Source organism: Zonotrichia leucophrys, chromosome 4 (genome assembly GCF_028769735.1).
Source record: "Zonotrichia leucophrys gambelii isolate GWCS_2022_RI chromosome 4, RI_Zleu_2.0, whole genome shotgun sequence".
Lineage (NCBI taxonomy): Eukaryota > Metazoa > Chordata > Aves > Passeriformes > Passerellidae > Zonotrichia > Zonotrichia leucophrys.
In genome coordinates this window covers 25,483,428-25,504,453 of record NC_088173.1, presented here as the reverse complement: position 1 = coordinate 25,504,453, position 21,026 = coordinate 25,483,428, and the positions used below count along the sequence as shown (strand labels likewise).

The 21,026-nt window shown below is 59.0% G+C and overlaps 2 protein-coding genes across 2 annotated transcripts; one reads left to right on the top strand and one right to left on the bottom strand.

The window, feature by feature from the left end:
- Positions 1 to 2,947: 2,947 nt before the first annotated feature.
- On the top strand, positions 2,948 to 16,185 carry LOC135446686 (low-density lipoprotein receptor-related protein 2-like). The gene is made up of 33 exons (XM_064710874.1): positions 2,948 to 3,090; positions 3,563 to 3,682; positions 3,999 to 4,118; positions 4,198 to 4,425; positions 4,635 to 4,748; positions 4,841 to 4,960; positions 5,250 to 5,375; positions 5,456 to 5,662; positions 5,824 to 5,992; positions 6,117 to 6,285; positions 6,501 to 6,726; positions 7,075 to 7,200; positions 7,396 to 7,611; positions 7,850 to 8,158; positions 8,391 to 8,603; positions 8,771 to 9,325; positions 9,719 to 9,934; positions 10,091 to 10,329; positions 10,411 to 10,540; positions 10,882 to 11,060; positions 11,175 to 11,361; positions 11,598 to 11,816; positions 12,044 to 12,227; positions 12,517 to 12,718; positions 12,786 to 12,950; positions 13,243 to 13,443; positions 13,536 to 14,079; positions 14,227 to 14,355; positions 14,542 to 14,649; positions 14,737 to 14,973; positions 15,095 to 15,509; positions 15,710 to 15,845; positions 16,112 to 16,185. Exons 1-33 carry the CDS (start codon positions 2,979 to 2,981, stop codon positions 16,166 to 16,168), a joined length of 6,678 nt encoding a protein of 2,225 aa, XP_064566944.1. The 5' UTR covers positions 2,948 to 2,978; the 3' UTR covers positions 16,169 to 16,185.
- A 671-nt stretch (positions 16,186 to 16,856) lies between these two features.
- CLDN23 (claudin 23) lies at positions 16,857 to 18,181 on the bottom strand. Its single transcript, XM_064712264.1, has one exon. The coding sequence runs from the start codon at positions 17,988 to 17,990 to the stop codon at positions 17,292 to 17,294; it is 699 nt and encodes a 232-aa protein (XP_064568334.1). The 5' UTR covers positions 17,991 to 18,181; the 3' UTR covers positions 16,857 to 17,291.
- Positions 18,182 to 21,026: the final 2,845 nt, after the last annotated feature.

Here is a 21,026-nt window from a genome sequence, read left to right as displayed (position 1 = left end):
CACTTGTGAGACTACTCTGTAGCTCATTAAATGCCCCTGAGGCAGGTGCTGCCATCATCCCTGTTTGCTTTTGCTGGGCACTAAGCTGGCCATGAGGGTGTATGTTGGAGGGACATTTAAGCAAAAAAAAGGACAATGCTGCTAAGAGAGCAAAGTAGGAAAATGGCAAATGAAAGACAATGTCTGCAGCCATTTCCTACCCCTCTAGCAGAGCATCTGTAATTCACTTTGCAAGGCTGTCTGGGACAGAGTTACTGAGATTGCCTGATTTGTCAGGGAGTCTGGGCACCAGACCAGGCACCACTCTGCAAGTCTCATGGAAGTGTTGCTATCAGTGTGGCTGTGGGCCAGACCCTGAAATAGGAGTTGTAGTTCTTGGAGGCACAGGGTTGAAAAAGGGTTTTTTTTTTTACCTGGAAAAAGCTTCAGCATTTGAAAAATAGTTTGTAATGCTCTCATTTTTTTTTTTAATTTAAGCACTTAATAAGATTATTTCCTAGGAAGAAACAGGTATTTAATGAAATCCAGTTTTCCCACTGGCATAAATTTTAGTCAACAGACTGCAGGCAGTTTAATTTTGAGCAGAGTCAGGCCACACAGCACAGAGGCAAGTAGAGCTGTCCTTTCTTAATGGAAACAAGATTGCAGAAGCTTGATAACTGATATGAGGCAGAGTGTCCCACAGAATTTTTGTTGTCTATTTTTTTTAACAGCACAGTGTCCCTTATCTTTAGGAAAAGAATGCTTAAAAGTGACTGCAAAGGAACAGGAATACAGCAATAACAGACAAGGATGTGATCAATCATACAGCAGAAAAGATACATGTAATTTTCTATTAACAATATAAAATCAATAATACTCTTTAATGTGAAACTGCCTTTGAATGTTTGAAAAAAAATGTTGCTGCACTTGGAATAGTTAAAGGTGTTATTGGGACATGGTGCTGGACTTTTTAATAGCATATTTCATCCTCTGTTCATGTCAGCACAGATTTGCTCCCTCTCATTTTGGTCCCAGCATTCTCCAATCATCAACATCCCCTTAGATTTGGAAGCAAGGAAGGGAGAATCTAAATGTCAGTGAGAAAAGGAAACTTCTCTACTAATGCAACTGTAAAGAAAAAAACAGAAAATATTAAAAAAATTTCTCCTGAAGTCCAGGAAAATAATAACCAGTACATCATAGAGAAGAAGTCACTGTAGGTACATATAAATATAGTTATGTACAGTGGGCTATTGTCTCTACGTACATATAACCTGTATGCTCTTTTATCCATACACGTGTTTAAAATACTTGGACTTTAAATCATGCTTCTAAAAAAGTCTCCTGCATTTCAAGAGGCTGGCCACACCATGTGTCCTTTCCCTCACTGCTGCTCCCCAAGCTGATGCCCAGGTGCACTGGGCATTTCTACTGTACCCGCTAACTTCTGGACCCTTTTTCACAGTCCCTCTGCTGCCACTTGCCCTTCCCTGCCAGCCAGTGTGAGGAGTTACTGCTTTGGGGGTGTGGGTACACTGTGGGGTGGCAGAGCTGGGGTACAGGGCAGCTCCCCATGGTCCTAACACAAATCTCAGCATTGTCCTACAGGTGTGAGGAGGGCACGGGTGCTTTCTGGGTAGTCTTAGTGTTGCCTGGATACTGCTCTGTCCTTTCTACTCTCTCCCCTGACCACTACGAACCACTTTGCCTGGTGTTCCTGCCACAAGGATGCTTATGGTCCCTGGGATGTGCACACTTGTGTTTCCCAGGGAAGTCAGTTGCCCAGAGCTACTGGGATGCTGCCCAGAGAGACAGCTGGGTGTAGGTACCACACCTTGGGACAAATGTCATGTCACTGGCCTGGGGAATCTCTCTTGTGCCAGTGCACTGGCCCTCCTGACCCAGAGCTGTGCAACACCCTGGTCTTTCCATCTGCCTGAGGGTGTGTCTGCCCTGAGCTTCCAACTGACTTGGCTGTGTCAGAGCCCCTCCTGGGCCAGCCCTGTGGCTGGTTCCATCTCTTCCCCATCACACAGGAGATCATCCTGGAGCTTTCCTTTTCTGAGCAAGCCAGAAAACGTGCACATGCCAGAAGGTCTCACAGAAAGACAGTGGTGTCAGTAAGTGTGCACCTACTGCAGCAGCTTTCTAGGCTCAGCTCTCACGCAGGGAGGTTTGATGGGAAGGCTGGAAAGGATGAGTGCACAGCACCCACAGACCATGGATGTGCTTGGAGTACAGACCAGTCTTGGGGATGGATGGACACTCATGCCACCACCCGCAGCTGGCCGGGAGACAAGCCAACAGGGCAGCACAGCGGCAGTTTCCCCCGGGTGTGTAGCGAGAAGTCCGCGAGCTCCCGTGCCCCGGGGCCATCTCCGCGGCTTGGGCGATCCCCCCGCTTTGCCTGGTGATTGGGACTCCTTTCCCAGGCAGTGGCAGGTGCCTTATCCTCTGGCCGGGCAGTTTTCCTCCCCCAGCTGCTGCTCTCGCTCTCCTTGTTGTGCTCCAGCGGCTCTTTCACAGCGCTCAAGGTCGAGGCCGGCGGGCTGGGGGGTGCGCGCATCCCCCTGTTTTCGGGGGGTGCCCCCGCGTTCAAGGCTATCGCTGCCTTCCCACGGCCGCCGTAGGTGCTGCGGGCCCGGTTCTCACGGCCGGCTCTCACAACAACCCCCACCCGGCGGGACGAGGCGGGGCGGGGAACGGGGGTCCCCCGTGCCCCTCGGCTCTCGGCGGGCGGTGGGTCCCAAGAGCGCCCGGCCCGGACCGCAGCTGCCCCGCCCGAGGCCGGCGACCCCCGTGTCCCGGCCGGGGCTCGCCGGGGCAGCGCGGCGCAGCCCCCGCGGCGGCGGGGCGGGCGGGGGTCTCGGCGGGCGGTGCCCGCGGTGCCCAATGGCCGCCCGCGCCCGGACATAAAAGCGGCGGCCGCGGCTCCGCGCTCCCTCCGCCGGCCGGGCCCCCCGGAGCCGCCCCTCCCCGCCGCCTCCGCCGCCGCCATGGGCCGCCCCCCGCCGCCGCTCCGCCGGGCGCTCGTCTTCCTCAGCATCCTCCTGCCGCCGCTGCTGCCGCTGGCCGGGAGCGCCGCTGGCGCCGGGACACGCCGCGCCCGTGAGCCAGGACCGAGGGGGGCGGGCCGGTGGGGGAAAAATCCCTGCCCCATTCCCGGGGGCTGCGGTGGGCGCTCGCCGCATCAGGGAAGCTTGCTCATCTTCCCGTGATGGGCAGTGGGGGGTCCCCTGCCACTGAGGATAACCCCGTTTTACTCATCTCCCGCTGGTGTGTCCTTGACGCCTGTGCATACTTGTCACCCTGACAGTATGGGGACCTCTGCGTCCCGAGGGGCCCTGTGCTGCTGCCTAAAAGGCTTGGGGGGGTCCCTGCCTTCCCTGAGCGGGGACGAGAGGTGCAGTTCTCCTTCCAGCCCCAGAGGAGATCCAGAGGTGCCCTGGATGGGACTGGTCCCTCCCCGTACTGGGCTATGCCGGGACCCCCAGGCGGGGAGCCGCAGAGGGGCTGTGCAGGTGGATGCCCGCTGCGGCCGCCCCGCCTGATCCCGGGCCCGACTCCCTCTCGCCCGCAGCGGCTGCCAGCCCCACGTGTGCAGCCTCACGCCAGGCCGCCTGCGTTTCCGGCTGCATCCCCGTTCCCTGGCTCTGCGATGGCGAGCACCAGTGTCCTGACGGCACGGACGAGCAATGCGGTGAGTGGCACCCATCCGGTGTCATGGGGCGGCCTGGGGAGCTGTGCTGCACAGACATCTAGGGGCCCTGGTGCTCTGGGAAGTGGTGGGGAAGGACAGGACAGAGGCACCTCAGTCTTTGCCGGCTCTGCCTGTGTAGCTTCCTGCAGGGACATATGTGCTCCAGAGATCCATAGGAATATCTGTGGCATGAGAACACATCCTGGAACTGTGTGCTCCTTGGGCACTGCCTGCGCCTGTCCCGTGCCAGGATGAAGCAGACCCTTGTTGTTCTGCCACAGCAGCAGGTCCCAGTGACTGCGTGCTGTCCCTGCAGATGTTGCCTGCGGCGGGGACCCCCATGTGTGGCAGTGTGACGATGGCCGGTGTGTCTCTAGCAGCTGGCGCTGCGATGGTGCTGCTGACTGCCTGGATGGCTCTGATGAGCGGGACTGTGGTGTGTACTCTCTGCTGGGGCTGAGTGGGGGTGGCTGGGGGTGCAGGGCAGGCTGGTGAGTGCTGTGCTGTTTCCTCAGTGTGCGGGTCAAAGAAGGTGCAGTGTCCTGGCACCCACCACTGCATCCCGCACTGGGAGCTGTGCGATCGGCACCAAGACTGTGAGGATGGCTGGGATGAGGAGGGGTGTCCCCAGCAGCCCTGCCTGCCTGGGCAGTGGCAGTGCAGGAACAGGGTGTGCATCATGGCTGAGTGGAAGTGCAATGGGATCGACGACTGTGGTGATTCCTCGGATGAAGATGTCTGCGGTAAGCAAGAACACTGGATGCTCCTCCATAGGGTGAGACCTGTCTGGGCCATGTGTGAATTAGGGAGTGTTTTGTTCTCCTGGGCCCCAGCTTCCCTTGGGATGGTGGCAAGCTTGCCAGGAAGCTGCTGATGCTTTGCAGGGCCTCCCCATGAGGCTGGGACCCAGGGTATTGGTGTGCCCTGCTGACATGAGCTGTGTGTGCCATAGCTCCCTGCACGCCTGGCATGGTGCGGTGCGATGAGGGCAAGTGTATCCTGGAGTCCCTGATGTGCGATGACAAGGATGACTGCCTGGATGGCACGGATGAGCCCAGCACATGTGGTAAGTTACACACAGCTGCTGGCTGATGCCCATCTGGGAGGGGAGCCACAGAGCTGTCCTACCTCATGTCACCCTTTGCTGCATCCCCACAGGTCGGAGCTGCTTTGTACGCAACGGGGGCTGTGCAGAGACGTGTACTGACACACACTGGGGAGTGCAGTGCTCCTGTGGGGCTGGCTGGGTGCTGCAGGCAGATGGGCAAAGCTGTGCTGGTAAGGGGAGGTCAGGGTGCGTGTGCTTCCATGACATGTGGCCTTGGCCACTGACAGCAGTGTCTCCACAGAGCCCGTGCTTCTGGGGAAGCACCTGCCTCTGCCCTGCTCCTGCCTGTGTGTCCTGTAAAGATTGAATCTAGATAATGTCCCAGCAGCAGCTGGTGCATTTTGGGGCTGAGGCCCATGTTCTGGTATCTAGGCAGCTTGCCTGTAGTCCCAGGGAAGCAGTGGCAATGCTGTCTGGGGCAGCTCTGTGGCAGACTGCTGATCTCACCTATCTGTGCAGATGTGGATGAGTGCTCCCTGGAGTATGGACCCTGTAGCCAGCTGTGCACCAACACCCCGGGCACTTTCAGCTGTGCCTGTCTCCAAGGCTACACCCTGCGGCATGGCACCGCCTGCGAAGTGACAGGTAGGGAGAGGAGGGGAGCCCAGGCTGTACTCCCCAGCCATGTCCCTGGTCAATGAGTGACCTTCCTCTCACTCTGGCAGACAATTCAACACAGATCCTGGTGGCCGTGGGGCAGGACCTGGCCGTTCTGGATGTACGGACCCAAGCCTACCGGCCCCTGCTCTCCACTGAGACAGAACCCCGCGCCCTGGTGTACGACCTGCTCCGAGAAACCTACTACTGGCTGACAGAGGATGGAGAGCTCCGTGTCCACCACCCGGGGAAAGACACACAGCCTCTCTATGCAGGTGAGCAGGACCAAGCGTGCTGGGTGCTGTAGCAGGGCTGAGATGGGTGCTGAGAGCTGGCCTGCCACCCCAGTACTGCTCTTCCTGTATAGAGGAAGGGGCAGCCTGAGTTGTCACACAGTCTGGAGCAGGTGTGCCTTAAAACTGCTCTGTCTCTACAGATGCCGGAGAGGTGAACAGCATCTCTGTGGACTGGTTCACAGGGCAGCTGTACTGGGCCAGCAGCCATCCTCCAGCCATCTGTGCAGGGCTGGGTGATGGCCGTGGTTACGTGACAGTGCTGGGGAAGGACATTGCACCGGAGCAGCTGACAGTGCATCCAGCTGCAAGGTGAGCAATGTATGAGCCAGGGTTGTCCCAGGCTTCTGGGATTGCAATGCTGGTTGTGCCTGCTGTGGGGCCATGGCAGCACTGGTGTTATCCTGTGAAGTGGGTGCTGAGTGCCTGCTCCCAGGTCCCTGTACTGGGTCAACCGTGGACAGAGGGGCCGGACAGTCATTGCTGCAGCTGGCATGGATGGCTCAAACCGGCGGGAGCTCACAGTTGTGTCCATGGAGGAGCCTGTGGGGCTGAGCCTGGACCATGTGGCTGGCAGGCTGTACTGGATCAGCGAGTACAAGGAGGTAGGGATGAGGGGCAGCAGGGCTCTCTCGCACCCAGGGAGATGATGAGGTGGGAGTTGGGAGGGTGGCCTGGCCCTTGTTCCCTTGTGTCCATGGCCAAAGCATGGGAGGGAGCAGGGAGCGGTGCCTAGGTCTGGCATACATCCCTGGGCTGGGAGGAGAATGGCCAAGGTGTGGGGATGCTACATAGCTACCATGCCGTGCCTTGTCCCCAGTCCATCGAGACCCTGCGGGTGGATGGCAGCGGGCGCCACTCCTTCCACGCTGTTTTGCGGAGCCACACGGAGCCGGTGGGCCTGGCTGTGTTTGAGAGCCGATTCTTCTGGACCGATGGCACAGAGCTGGTGTCAGCCACCTGGGCCTCTCCCCAGGAGCATGCAGTGCTGCTCCGTGCCTCTATCTCAGCTTTCACTGTGCTGCATGCCCTGCAGCAGCTTCCCAGTGAGTACCTGCAGGTGCTGCACTGCTGCAGGGCTGGCAGCATGGCAGCAACCCCTGCTACATCCCTGGGTTCTAGGGAAGGCTCACTGAGTCCTGGAGCTCACCAGGTCCTGCCCAGTGGTTTGCCTGATGCTGTGATGAAGGGTTTGGGGGGTTTGTACAGAGGGGACCTATAAAACTGTAGGAAAGGCCCATGGCTTTGGGTAGACCTGAGTCCCCTTAACTCACATGACATTGCTACCCTGCCTCCAGCCCTTATCCAGTCCCAGGACAGCCTGTGGTTTTTGGAGACTGGGAGAGATACTGGGGTCATGACTACCTGAGCTTTTAACATCCTCTTGCTCCCAGGGGACACTGCTGCATGTGCTCTGGGCCTGTGCAGTCACCTTTGCCTCCTATCCCCTGTGCACCCTCGGGGCTACAAGTGTGCATGTCCAGAGGGCCTCTTCCTCCTGCCTTCGGGGAAGTGTGCAGGTGAGCAGGGTCTGGCTCTCTGGGGTGGTATACATCCATGCGGGAGTTGGAGAAGGGGCCATAACGGGCTGTGGCTTTGGTGGGATGAGGTTCCCAGCACACACCAGTGCTGTGACATTTCTGTCTTGGTTCATTCTGGTGAGCCCATCCAGTATCCCTGGGGCTGTGCTCACATACTGCCCTTATGCTCTGCAGAGCTGTCCATCGTGTATGCATCAGGAAAGGCCATCTCCCTGGTGCATGTGGGCCCTGGAGCACACACCAAACTGGTGCAGGAGTGGCAGGGGCCCCTCCACCTGCAAGATGTGGACTGGCAGAGGTCAGTGCTCTATGGGACAGATGACCGTGGGACTCTCCTGCGTGTTGTGGGCTACCCTGGTTGGAGAGAGGCCATTGTGACTGGGATGCCAGGTGAGACTCTATAGATAGAGATAGAGGGCACATTTCCTTTCCTGATACTTCCTGATGCCTGAGGATCTCCTGGGTGCAGAGCATAGTGGTCTGAGCAGTCTGAGTGGTCTGTGCAGAGCGCAGTGAGGCCACGTCGAGGCAGTGGGCAGCTGTACCCTGGGTTTAGGGTCTAGGGGCACCCAGGCAGAGGTGCAGGGTCATGGGACAGCCTCATAACTGCTTGCCTGCTCTTGCCAAGTCTGCTCTGCCCGTGTGGACATCCGCTCGGGGGACCTGTACTGGCTCGCATGTAACCGGAGGGACATCGGGGTGATCCGGACGTCTGACAAGGCCCCGCGCATCCTGCACCGGGCTCGCAGCAGCATCCAGCACCTCTTCTTGGACTGGCAGCGTGACACTCTGTACTGGCTGGCCCGCGGGCAACCCCTGCAGGCGCTGAGCCTGGCGGGGGGTGCTCCGTGGGATGCCTGGAATGAGACATGGCCTGGAGACCTGCCTGCAGCCATGGACAGCAGAGCCTTCAGTGTGCTCTGGAGCTCAGCCCTCGGTGAGCCCTGCTGGTGTCTGAAGCAGGGAGGGGAAGTGGTGGATGTAGGAGGGGTGATCAGCCATGCCCCACATGCAGCAGTTCCCTGCCTGGGCAGTGGGATGCTCGTGGGGCAGACTCGGGACCCTGGCCTCAGCCATGAGGTCCCTGCCATAGCTGTGGGCTGTGGGGTGCAGGGTGAGCCATGGGGGGTGTGGGCAGGCACAGGTCCTGCCATGCCTCTGCCTCACAGGCCTGCAGGCGCTGAGTCTGACCAAGCGGCAAGCAGTCACCCTGGCACCCAGCTGGTCCCATGGCCTCGTGGCCGCTTTTGAGCCATACCTGGTGTCAGCAAATGGGACAGCTCTGCTGCTGTGGGACCGGAGGACGCTGGCACTCGTGCTGTCCCTGCCGGCAGCAGGTGTGCAAGGAGTGGTGGCCTTCGTGGGCTCAGAGCTGCTGGCTGGTAAGAGTGGCCATGGCTTTGTGCCTGATGCTGCTGCTGTACCTGATGGGGCTGGGTGGCCCATGCTGCTCTGAGCTGTGGCAGGGTGCTGGTTATGTGGGGTGCTCTGGGAGGTGTCTGGAGTGCGGGGAGGGTATGGTCCCAACAAATCCCAAATCCTCTGCCAGTGCCACCAAGCAAAGAGTCTGCCGTGCCACTCCTTCCACCTGTGACCACCACTGTGAGGACAACCACAAGCACCACTGCTGCTCGGCTTACCACCCCCACAACACCACCGCCAAGCCAGACCAGCACTGCACTCAGCACTACTCCTGCACCAACCAGCAAGGCTACTACATCACAAACTACCACCAGACAGTCCACCACCAGACAGTCCACCACCTCTGCATCAACAACTGTCCGGACCACACTGACCAAGACTACCACTGTGCAGCCAGTCACCAGCACCACTCAATCTTTTACAACTAAGATCACTGCCCCACAGCCAACCACAACCACGCCACGCTCAAACAGTTCTGCACGGGTGGTGACACCTACCCCACCCCTCCAGTCCAGCACTGCACACCCCCTGACCCCCATTCTCCATCTGTCCTGTTCTCGCACGCATGTGCCCTGCCGTGATGGCACTGGGTGTGTGGCCCAGGAGTACCTGTGTGATGGGGAGAAGGACTGTGCAGATGGCTCTGATGAGGATGGGTGTGCCCAGCTCTGCAACACCCCAGGTAGGAGCCATTCTTCTGTCCCCTGTGCAAAAGGGTTCTGGGTCACCCTGTGCCAGGCCTTCTGGCTGCTTCCTAGTGGGTTTTTGGGACAGGGTCCTGGTAAAGTCTGATGCTTGTGATGTGACATACTGGTTCCTTCTGAGCTTGGCACTGGGCTTGAGGTGCTGTTGGAAAAGGATAGAGTTGATCTCACTGCTCATAGTGACCTAGATGTGGCTGAGTTGAGACTGTCACAATCACCTTGCTGAGGACCTAGGTTCCTGGAGATGCACTGTCCAGGAGGGACCAAGCCTTGTCCCTTGTGGGGCCTTTCTAGGTCACTGGAGGGCTAGCAGAGGGTCTGGGCACCTTGGCTGCCTTCTGCAGGCAGTGCAAAGCCCCTTGTCTCCCCAGGGGCCTTCCACTGTGCGAGCGGAGCCGTGTGCGTCGGGACGGGAGAGCGCTGTGACGGGGTGCCGCAGTGTCCCGACGGCTCGGATGAGACGGGCTGCTGGACCCCCACGCAGGAGTGTGCCCTGCGCTGCGACGCTGCCACCCGCTGCATCCCCAGGAGCTGGCTGTGTGACGGCCATGCCGACTGCCTGGACAGCACGGATGAGCAGGGCTGTGGTAAGGCCCTGGGGCTGAATGGGATGGACTCGGGGCTGCCTGCGCCACAGGTGGATGCACTAGGTTTCTTGTGGGTCCTGGAGCAGACACTGCCCAGGGCTGCCTGCTGAGAGGATGGGGACAGTGCCCCTGCTCAGCCCTGGCCTTTGCCCACAGTGCTGAAGGAGTGCAGTCCCGCTGAGTTTTCCTGTCGGAGCGGGCAGTGCGTGGCCCTGGCCCTGCACTGCGATGGTGACCGCGACTGCCAGGACGGCTCGGATGAGGAGGGCTGTGCTGTGCCCCGGCCGCTGCTCTGCCGTGAGGGTGAGGTGACGTGTTCCCACAGTGGGGAGTGTGTGCCAGAGGCCTGGCGCTGTGATGGTGCTGCTGACTGTAGGGATGGCTCAGATGAGCAGGTGAGTGGAGCAGTGTGGACACAGCCTGTCCCCACTCAGGCCTGGGAGGGCAGGTAGCCTTTTTCACCCTCTGCCTTGCAGGGCTGCCCTTGGGAGGAAGAGCTGTGTGAGGACCAGCAGTGGGGCTGCTCCCGTGGCCGTGAGTGCATCCCCGATGTCTGGCGCTGTGATGGAGAGACTGACTGCACTGATGGCAGTGATGAGGCTGGCTGTGAGCAACACCTTTATTTTATTCCCTGTCTCACCCAGGGGTGGCTGGTGGGTGCCCAGCATGGAGGGAAATGGGTATGTGTCTGTGCTGAGATGAAGGGCCCATGTGCTGGCTGCCTATTCCAAGCAGCTGTTGTGGCTCCAGGTCCTGAGTAGCTGTTCTCCCTGCAGGGACCAGTGGCCTTTGGATTAATATAGCCTGAAGCCAGGCTACTGGCACAGCTCTGGATGTGGCTGCAAGTGAGCTCTAAGCAGCCTCTGGGAGCAGCTAAATCTGCCCCAAATGAGCAGAAGGAGCTGGTGGATGAGGCTTAGGGCAGCCTTCCCCCCATGTCCCCGCAGGCCACCCTGCTCCTTGCCAGAGTAATGAGTACCCCTGTGGGCTGGGGTCCTGCCTGAATGCATCCCTGGTGTGCAACGGCCGGCAGGACTGCGCGGATGGCTCAGACGAGGGCGGGAACTGCTCTGTGCCCTGCCAGCGGTCCTGCACTCATCTCTGCTACCACTCACCCCAGGGCCCTGTGAGTGCCAGCAGCCCTGGGGCAGGGGCTTGTCATAGCATGATGCCCTGCTCCAGCTGCAGAAGGGAGCTTTATGTCCCCAGGGTGAGCAGCTGATGGTTCCTTTCCCCCCAGCGGTGCCGGTGTGGCCCAGGTTATCGCCTTGCTGCGGATGGTCTGTCCTGCATGGACATAGACGAGTGCACGGAGTGGGGCAAGGGAGCCTGCAGCCAGACATGCCTCAATGCTCCGGGGTCCTACAGCTGTGGCTGTCTCCCTGGCTACCTGCTGGAGCCCGATGGCCAGTCCTGCAAACTCACTGGTAAGTCCTGGGGTGGCCAAGCAGTGCTGAGGCTGGCCCTGGCCCTCTAAGATACACTGGGGGCTGGTGGATACTTGTCCTGTGTCTGCTGCCCATGGGAAACCTCGTAGTCCTGTGGATGGGCTGAGTCCCAGCAAGCTCCAATGCCTGTGAGTGGTGTGTCCCTTGCCTGCATGTACTGGGACCGTGGGACCATTAGTGCTGAGCAGGGTCCGTGTGGCTCTGTGTTACCCCAGGACCAGAGCCCAAGCTGCTGGTGGCTGTGCAGTCCGAGGTGCTGTCCTATGGCCTGCGGAGTGGCCATGAGGAGGTGGTGCTGGCCACTGACAAGGATCGTGTTGTCTTCTCACTCGACTATGACTTGGTGGAGAGGAAAGTCTTCTGGATGGACCTGGCCACAGAGAGTATCCGCTGGCAGGACCTCAGCTCGGGAAAGAAGGGCACATTGGTGAAAGGTAGGCTGTGACAACATGGGGTTAGCAGGGCTGGCCTCCCCCACTGTGCGGTCTCCAGGTTGCAGAGGGGTGCCAAGCTGTGATCCCTTATGTGGAGAAGCACTAGTGGGAGCAAGGCTGGGAGGAGCCAGAGCTTCTGGGATGGAGGGATCTGGGCTGGGAGCATTATGCCAAAGGGCTGTGCAGTTGTCACCCCATACAGGTGCTGCCTCTTGAATGCATTTCAGGTGTGAGATCAGACTGTATAGCAGTGGACTGGCTTGGGAGAAACCTGTACTGGACAGATGGGGTAGCAGGGCAGGTTCTGGCTACACGCTTGGGGGCTGCCTGGCAAGGGATACCAGAGTACACTGTGGTGTTGGATGGAGACCTGGACCAGCCCCACTCCCTGGTGCTCCAGCCTCTGGCAGGGTAAGTCTGGGACAAGAAGACACGAGGACCTCCTTACCATCCCTGCCCTGCCCCATTTTACTCTGTGGAGGCAGATGAGAGGCTGGGGAAGAGGGAGGAGGGCCTCACCTTGGTGCTACAGGGACTGCATGACAGGAGAAGAAAGAGCCCAGATACCTGCCCCTGCCCTGCATGGAGCTCTCAATGCACCCATGATGAGATGGGAAGCTCCAGGCTGCTTTTCTGGGCTGCCTTGGTGCTGGGTCGATGCTGTGTCGGGTCCATAGTCTCATACCTGCCTTCCCACCAGGCTGATGTACTGGTCAGAGGTGGGGAGCCACTCACGGCTGATGGAGGCCAGCATGGATGGGAGTTGGCGGCACGTGCTGCTGGCCCAGGGACTGGGCTGGCCCACAGCACTGGCCCTCGACCTCCCCACCCAGAGGATCTTCTGGCTGGATGAGAAGCTGGGCAGTGTCGGTTCTGCACGTCTGGATGGCAGCGGTGTGAAGGTGTGGTGGGGCACTGGTGATGGGCTCTGATGGGGACCAGGATGGGCACTGACAGCCTCTCTGACAGGTCCTGAAGCTGCACTGGGTCCGGAGCCCCTTTGCAGCGGCTGTGTGTGAGGGGCAGCTCTACTGGTCGGAGAGGAAGACATGGTCTGTGCAGCAGGTGGACAAGGCCAGCGGCAAGAACAGGACCGTGCTGCTCAAACGGCACGGGCAGCCCCATGGCCTCCAGGTACCTTCTTGGGGAGACCCAAGCCCTGCTGTGGCAGCTCTGCTGATCTCCCGTCCTGCACAGTACTGCTGTCTCTGAGCGAAGAGGCACTGGGAGCTGTACCCCCATCCCAGTGGTCTTTGAGCAGCAGTCTCTGTGGTCAAGTGTCTCTGGTCCCTGGGACCATCTCTGCCTCACCATCCTGCCCTGAGCTGGGCTGTGTGTGCGCCCTGGGAGCACAGTGTGCTGTCAGTCGTGCTCAGCTCTGCCAGTGCGTGCTGATGGAGCTGAGGCTGAGCCCGCTGTCCCACAGGTGATGCACCCAGCCCTGCGCCCCGCGGCCCCCAACCCGTGTGAGGCGCGCGGCTGCTCCCACCTGTGCCTGCTGAGCGCCAGGCACACGGGGCAGTGCCGCTGCCCTGCCGGGCTGATGCTGGCCGCCAACGAGACCACCTGCCTGCCCATCCGTGATTCGGCCTTTGCCCTCCTGGTGTCACCAGCAGCTGTGGCACAGGTACCGCCCTCTGGAGCCAGCCCTGGGGGCTGTTGTTCTTGCTACTGTCAGGGAAGAGGGGTCCACATCCTAGTGCTGCCTCCTTCCTCTAGGTCTACCTGAAGGACCTGCCCACATCAGCTGGATCCCAAGGGCTTCCCCCACACCGGGCCCTGCCTTTGGCCAAGGTGAGCCGCCTGACAGCAGTTGACTACGCAGTGAAAGACAAGAGTTTGTACTTTGCAGAAGTGGGAGGCAATTCCATTGGACTGCTGCGCCTGAAGGACTGGGGACGGCTGTCCTGGAAGAAGGCAGTAGCTGTGGAGGGCACGGTGACATCCCTGGCCTTGGACTGGCTGAGTGGGAACCTTTACTGGATTGGGGGGCAGCCACCCACCATCCATGTGGCAGCTCCCAGGGGGCGGTGGGTCCTGGCACTACTCAGCGAGGGGCTGCAGGGTGCTGCCTGGCTGGCACTGTGTCCTCGTGCTTCCACCATGTGCTTTGTCACAGCAGCTGGCAGCCGTGGGCATGGCGCCGTAGTGGAGTGTGCGGCCATGGACGGCACTGGCCGCAGAGCGGTCTGGAGGAGAGCCCGGGCTCCCACTGGCCTTGCCTTTGGGGGTGCTGGCACCAGGCTGTACTGGGCAGACCAGGGTGAGTGAGGATGGAGCCGGGGCACTGCGGGGCGGTTGCAGTGGTGCAGGCACTCAGTCTGCAAAGCACAGCCTGGCACAGCTCTGACGGGCAGCCTGGAGCCCTCTCTGTCACCACACTGAAGCCTCTCCCACCTGTGCCTTGTAGAGCGAGGAACCATCAGCAGTGTTGAGCTGGATGGATCCCGCTTCCAGCTGGTGCGGGAAGGGCTGCATGGTCTCTCACTCTTTGCGGTAGGAGAAGGCTTTCTGCTCTGGAGCACAACCTCAACCAATGGTAGGTCTGTCTGCTGTGCTTTGCCCAGCTCCTCCTACTGCACTAGGATATGGGTTCTGCCAGTCCCCATGGGGTGCAGGCTTGCCCCTCTGTGGGGTCAAGGGCAAGTTAGGGGACCCCCCCACCTCCCAGCTCAGGCACCCTTGTGGGAGGAGGTGGAGCAGTGCTGACCCCATGTGTCTCCAGGCTCCAGCAAGATCTGGCACAGCCGGCTGGAGCAGGCTGAGAACTGGTGGTTCCCGATGGAGCAGGAGCTGGTAGCCATGAGGATTTACAGCCAGTTCTCACAGGAAGGTGGGTCTGGGACTGCCCCAGCCCAGGGCATCTGTGGGGTTCAGCTGTGCCTTGCGGTGGCTGTGCTAACCAGCGCTGTTTTGGCAGGCACCAATGGCTGTGCAAAGAGCAATGGGGGCTGTGCCCAGCTCTGCCTGCCCAACCCTGCAGGGCGGCAGTGCCGCTGCTCTCCTGGGTACCACCTGGTGCACGGGGCAGCGTGTGCGCTGGCACCGCCTTGCCCCGCCCCGCTGCAGGCCTGCCCCGACCTCCAGAGCTGCATCTCCAGAGAGCAGGTCTGTGATGGGCGCCCCGACTGTGCCGATGGCTCCGATGAGTCTGACTGTGAGTGCCCACCCACAGCCTGGCGTGCCAGGGTCCTGGGCATGGGACAGCCTGCCCAGGCTCGCCCACTTTGGCAAGGGGTCTTACCTGAGCCTCTGCTGATCCATGCCCATCCCTCCAGGCACCTCAGTGACAGTGGGGACGCAGGTCCCTGCAGTGGCACCATCAGGAATGTCCCACGTAGAACAGGAACCATCCATAGCTGCACCCCAGCCTCGGCAGCCTCACCCCAGCCTATCTGCAGCCCCTGGCCCCCAGGAGCATGGAGAGCCCTTCGTGGTGCCCCCCAGCACGGAGGAGGTGCTGGGGGCTGTGCCCTGCAGCAGCGAGACGTGCAACCTGCGCGGGGACTGTGCCATCGAGGCTGGCCGAGTGACGTGCCACTGCGCCCTGGGCTATCGTGGCAACTACTGCGAGGAGGCCGAGGTGCAGCCTCTGGCAGGACCCATTGTGCTGGGGGTGGCCGTGCTCCTGCTGCTGGCTGCTGCTGCTGTGGGGGCCCTGGCCTACATGCGGAGGCGGGACAGGCGGAGGAGGTGAGCGCTGGGGCTGCACTGGGCCGGGTACAGCTGGAAATAGAGAGGGACAGTGTGGAGTTCTGATGCACTCCTGGGTTATATGGGAAGCTGCAATCACCCCAGCAGGCTGTTAGCAGGGGTTGTGGTAGGACTTTGGGATCTGCCCCATCTCTAGGAGTTGGCCATGCCATTCTCGGTGTGCATTTTTCCCTCTCCAGGACCTCGAGCACTGCTTCCACTCGGGTGCTGACCCTGTACCACCGTGAAAGTGATCCAGAGGAAGAGGATGAGGAGGAGGAAGAGCTTCCCCCCAAGAATGATACATTTGTGAATGAAGCTTATGAAGGGAAAGAGGTGAGTAGCATCTGGAGCAGGCCCTGCTAAGGACCCCACTGCCACCCTGCAGTGTCCCAGGGCCCAGTGCTGGCATGGTGCCCACTCCCGAAGCAAGCTCTGCCCTCCTGCTGAAGGAGAGGGGCAAGACCAATGGTGCTTGGAGTCTGACAGGGCTGTCCCACTCTGCCTGTGGCAGAGTCCCATACCCTGTGCTAAGGTGTGGGGTGGGCTTAGAGAGGTTGGGTCAGACTCACCCCTGATACACCCATCTGTGATTTCTGCAGGAGCTGCCAGCCCTGCTGAGGAAAGGACCATCTCACATCAACACCGTAATTTCATAAAGCAACATTGTGCAGCATCTCTTGTGCCTTTGTGGTTTGTGTGTGGGCTGGGGAGGGGAGATTGGTTTGCTCTTTCTAGGTGTCTAAGACCTAGGGAACGAACGTAACAATGCAGACAAAAAACGTTTGGGAGGTTTATCAGGAAGTCTCCAAGTCCAACACACTCTCTGAGACTGTCCCTTGAGTACTGTCCCTCTGCAGCAAGGTTTAGCTTGCTGACCAGGGTGCCTTGGGCTCATCTGGTATAAGAATCTGGCCAAATAACTCTGCAAGGAAGCTGGCTAGGCTCTTACCTTGTTATGCAGGGGGCTGAGAAGGATTTTATAGTGGAGTTCTGACCTCCTGAGTGTCCCTTACAAACCAGTGAGACCAGTTTTACCACCTCACACCAAGCTAATTTTGAAAGGGGAAATAAAATGCTATTTTTTCCTCTGTGATCTTCCTCCCCCCACCCTCCCCACTCCACCCTGAAGTGGCTGTGCTCCAGGAGGGAGAAATCTCTTCAAGAGCTGATTTTGACCATGGGGGGAAAGTCCTTTGGGAAAGTGCTATAAAAGCTAGCTGTTGCCTTTTACAGACCTTTTCTCCCTGCTTCAGGCAAAACACAGGGAAGCTGGGTGCGCCATGCCTGCTGGCTCTCAGCCCAGCCTGCCTGGCAAAAAGCCCATAACCATCCCACAGCACAAACCCATTGCTTTGAATTTATTTTGCTTTTTGCACAGTCCTGAGCTGGGCAGAGATGTGAGACAGGTGCTCCCCTCCCCTACTGCCCGCTCTAAAGGTTACACACTTCTGACCTGTATGTTGTTTACATGGGAACACCAAAGCTGTCTCTGCCCAAGCTGCTGTGCATGGTACAGGAAGATGAGGTAAAAGCAGCACAAAGGGACTGGAGCTACCTCTGGTTCCCAATCCAGCATGGCTTTGGCACAGTTGTAGATCCTGGAGCACAGCAGACTTTTGAGGAAGTTGCAAATATTCAAAACAGGTCCTTGGTCTCGTTTCCAGCAAGAGAGAACCCAGAGGGGTTTAGAGGGGCCCCAGGAGAAGGGCATGGCTTGTAGGGGCAGGGGCCAGCACTGCTCTTGATGCCAGGGAGCTGACTGCTGTCTGAGTGCTGGGGCTACAAGTCAGAGTCACAAGGTGGGCTTCTCCCCCAGCGCTGTCCATCTTTCTCATCCTCCAGCACGTCCCAGGGATTGTTGTAAGCTCTACTGAAGCCCGAGCCAGCCTCTGTCACAGGGGTGGGGGGCAATTTGGGAGCTCTGCGCTTCTTGCAGCAGTGATGGAAGCTGAGGGCGAGGGCCAGCCCCCCCAGGATTTCCAGACAGCTTCCCAAATAGCTCAGCACCAAGCTGTAGCCTACGGTCAGCGTGCTGCCAGGCGGGGCAGGCAGTGCCCACAGCTCCTGGGTGTACCAGGAGCTGGGCACGAGGCTCATCAGCCCGGAGAGGAGCAGCACCAGCCCTGCCACGCCGGCCACCAGGTGCCGGGGCTCGGGCTGCCAGCAGCGAACACCCAGGGCAGCCACCACCAAGCCCACCAGGGTGACCACGAGCGAGGAGGGCATCAACCCTTGGGCCACCCGCACGGGCACCTGCTCAAAGTAGCCCAGCTCGTCGGCCTGCCCGCAGAGGCGGTCGTGGGTGCTCTGCCGCTCCCTGCATATGTCCCAGATGCCCTGCTCCCAAATGACGTCCATGGGCTGGTCAGGTATGAGGCTCACCTGCCTCCAGCTGGGTGCCAGCGTGCCCGTGAGTGTCAGCAGGAGCCCGCAGGGGCACAGCACCAGCCCCACGATCATCTCCGCCGGCGTCCGCATGCTGGGGACGGGGGTGAAGCGGGATCCGGAGGGCTTCTGCTCGCCCGAGGTCCGCGGGAGCGCCGGGGCTCGCTGGACAGGAGCTGTGGCACCGGTGCGGGCAGGGCGGGGGTCCCGCGGCCGTGCCGGAGCCCCTCAGGCCGTGCCGGAGCCCTGAGGCGGGCAGCCCGCGGAGCCGCCCCAGCCCTGCCCTGCCCGGGCCTGGGGAGGTGCGGACAGGAGGCGGTGCCGGCGGGCGGGGCCCGGCCTGGGCAGGGCTGGCCGGCACCTGCGGCGGGGACAGCGCCCTGCAGGGCTGCGGAGCCCGCGGGGAGCGCCGCAGCTCCGGCCCCGCTGTCCCCTCGCAGGTGGCGGGATGGGGGCCGTGCTCGGGCCGCTGGGGCGGCGTAGGACCCTGTTACAGCTCCCTCCGTTAGCTGCATGCCAGCTTATTTACCTATCAAATTAGCTAACTAATTAATTAAAATAATTCGGATGAAATGCTGGCAGATCTCACATTTGGTAACTGGCCCAATAGACCTCCCCATCTCCCTGTCGTTCAGGGAGAGCTCCTGAGCTTGGCCCTGCTCCTCCCGTCCCTCGCTGCTTTCAGAGGGCACCCGCAGCAGCCTGGCTCTGGGCAGGAAGAGTCTCTGGGATGTCCACTGAGACTGGTACGGGAAATCACCACATTTGAGAAAGCCAGCGTGGGATTTTGAGCCCCAAAAAGCACTCGTCTTGGGCCTCGCCAAATGTCCCTGAGTTTCTGCCGGTCACACTGAGCCCAGGAGAGGGCAGCATGCTCTGTGGATGGATTTGGGATGAGCAACGCCGGCTGAGCTGGAAGGCTGGCTCTGTGTGTGCACCTTTGCGCTGCTGGTCGCTGGCCTCGGAGGGAGGAAGGAAGGAAAGCCTTCCGTCCGGAGGGCTGCGTGGGGCTGTGCTGGACCAGCTGCCCCCGTCTCCCTTCCCCACTCCTCCACCCCACAGCTATTTCCCGAAGTCCTGAAGCCCTTCAGCTCTCTGGGTGCCAGATCATTTTGAGGAGGGATTTTGAAGTTGCTGAACTCTGGATCTTAGTCCAGCTGGAAGGCAGGGGTGGGTTGGACTCAGGCAAAGGCTCATGTCTCCAGCCACGTCTACAGAGCAGCCAGATGAGCATAGCTCCAGAACAGGAACACCTGGCTTTGTGGTATGTAGCCAGTAGCTTGCTAAAACTTGGCACTCCTCATCTGGGAAACTAAGCTAGGGGTTGCTGATTCCTTTCCTGTCCAATTAACTTCTGTAACTCTTACCCTACTCCAGCCACTGACTCTGTGCCAAGGCACTCACTACTGCCCTGGGAGCTGTGGGTCCAACCAACACACCAAATGCTGCTGGCCTGATATGTTTCCCGAGTCTGCCTTCTGCCATGGGATCCCCACACAGGAACAGGTGCTGCAAGCCTGAAACCTTATAGTCCTGACTCTCTCGTGAGCTGTATCTGGACACCTTTTCATCTGGACACCAAGTGGAGGTTGGCTGTGAAATGTAGTGCTCCTGGAGGAGAGGGGGGCAGAGGGAAAGGGCTGGTAGCAAGCTGGGTGGCACAGTGCCATGGATGAGTGCCTATCAGTGCCCTTTGCCTCCTGCCCGCTCAGGATGCTTTTACCGAGGTGACAAATCACAGCTTGGTGGCAGTGCTGTCAGGTGTAGCAGTGGTTGCCCATGGACCATCCAAGCCAAGCTGTGAGCAGGTGATAGCAAGCCCTGAGTCCTGCATGGCTGACCAGGACTTTTCTACCCATCCCAGAAGTGTGGGTAGGCATGTGCCAACCCTGATGGAAAGGCAGGAATTCTCCATTTTGTTTGATTTGCCCACATTTTACCCAAAAAGGCTAAGAAAACTAGAGGGTAATACCCACCCTAGGCTTTGCAATGCCTGCCCTAGGATCTCTCTCTTGCAGCACCTTTCTTTTTCTCTTATCTGTTCCTCCAGTAGTGCTGTGCCCCTCTTGCCCTTGCTCATGCAGGCTGGAGTCTGGGAGGTGGCCAGTCCTTGAATCTGCATCTGCCGCAGAAGCTGGATCCCAGGAGTATCACAATTATGCACCAGGGCAGGTTTAAAAACCTGGGCCTTTCCAATTTATTAATAATGCCCAGGAGGGTACATTCTGCCCTTTGGGCTGATGCCCAGGCTCCTGGCTGTGGGACAATGATAAGCAGATTAGGTGATGTGGCCCTGATGCTGGATGGCTTGCCCTGAGTAAGCCTGGGGAAGGAAATGGGATTAACAGAGCTGTTTCCCGTTGCCACAAAGTTATAGATTGTTCATTTCTTCTCTTTTACTTTCTAATGAGGTGGTATGAAAAGAAATTCAAAGAAGTGCCTGGCCCTTTCCAAGCTCTGGGGAAGCATTTAAAGCCATCTGGCTTCAGAGATAAAATGGTCTGGCTGAAACTGCTTTCCTTCCCACATTGCCCTAGCTACTGAGTGGGAAAAGCCACCTTACTTGGTGTTTCCTACTTCTCCAAGCCTGTGACTTAGTTTTTTCCTATGCTGTCACAGTCATCTCTTTAAGAACATGATGGAAACTTTATCCAGTCCTGGTTGACTTGGCTTGCATTTTATTACTATTTTTTAATACCCCGTTGTAAATTGGAAGAGAAGCAGAAGGCCTTGAGCTAATTGGACCTGGAAAAGTTCTAGGGCAGGATAGTCAGAACTTGATTCCAAGGAAGAAATATTTTTTTTAAAATTCCATGATGAGGTATTTAGTGTTGAGTTGCTTCTTCCAGCCTCAGATAGCCTGCATCACTGAAGGCTGGGAATGAATTCAGGGCAATATTCCTGTGTTCAGCTTCTTCCCTGCCTCTCTAGCTATCTGCTTCCAGCCACTGGTGGTGATGGCACCCCAGACTGGAAAGTACTGGTGTCTCTTAGGTGACAGTGTGAGGTCATTGTGGATAGGACCAGTAGATTTTGGGTTACCCCATTGTCACACCAGCTGAGCAGGATTTGCCTGATGTCAGAAACGGCCAAAGAGCACATGCACACAACAATCTCCACAGCTTCCTC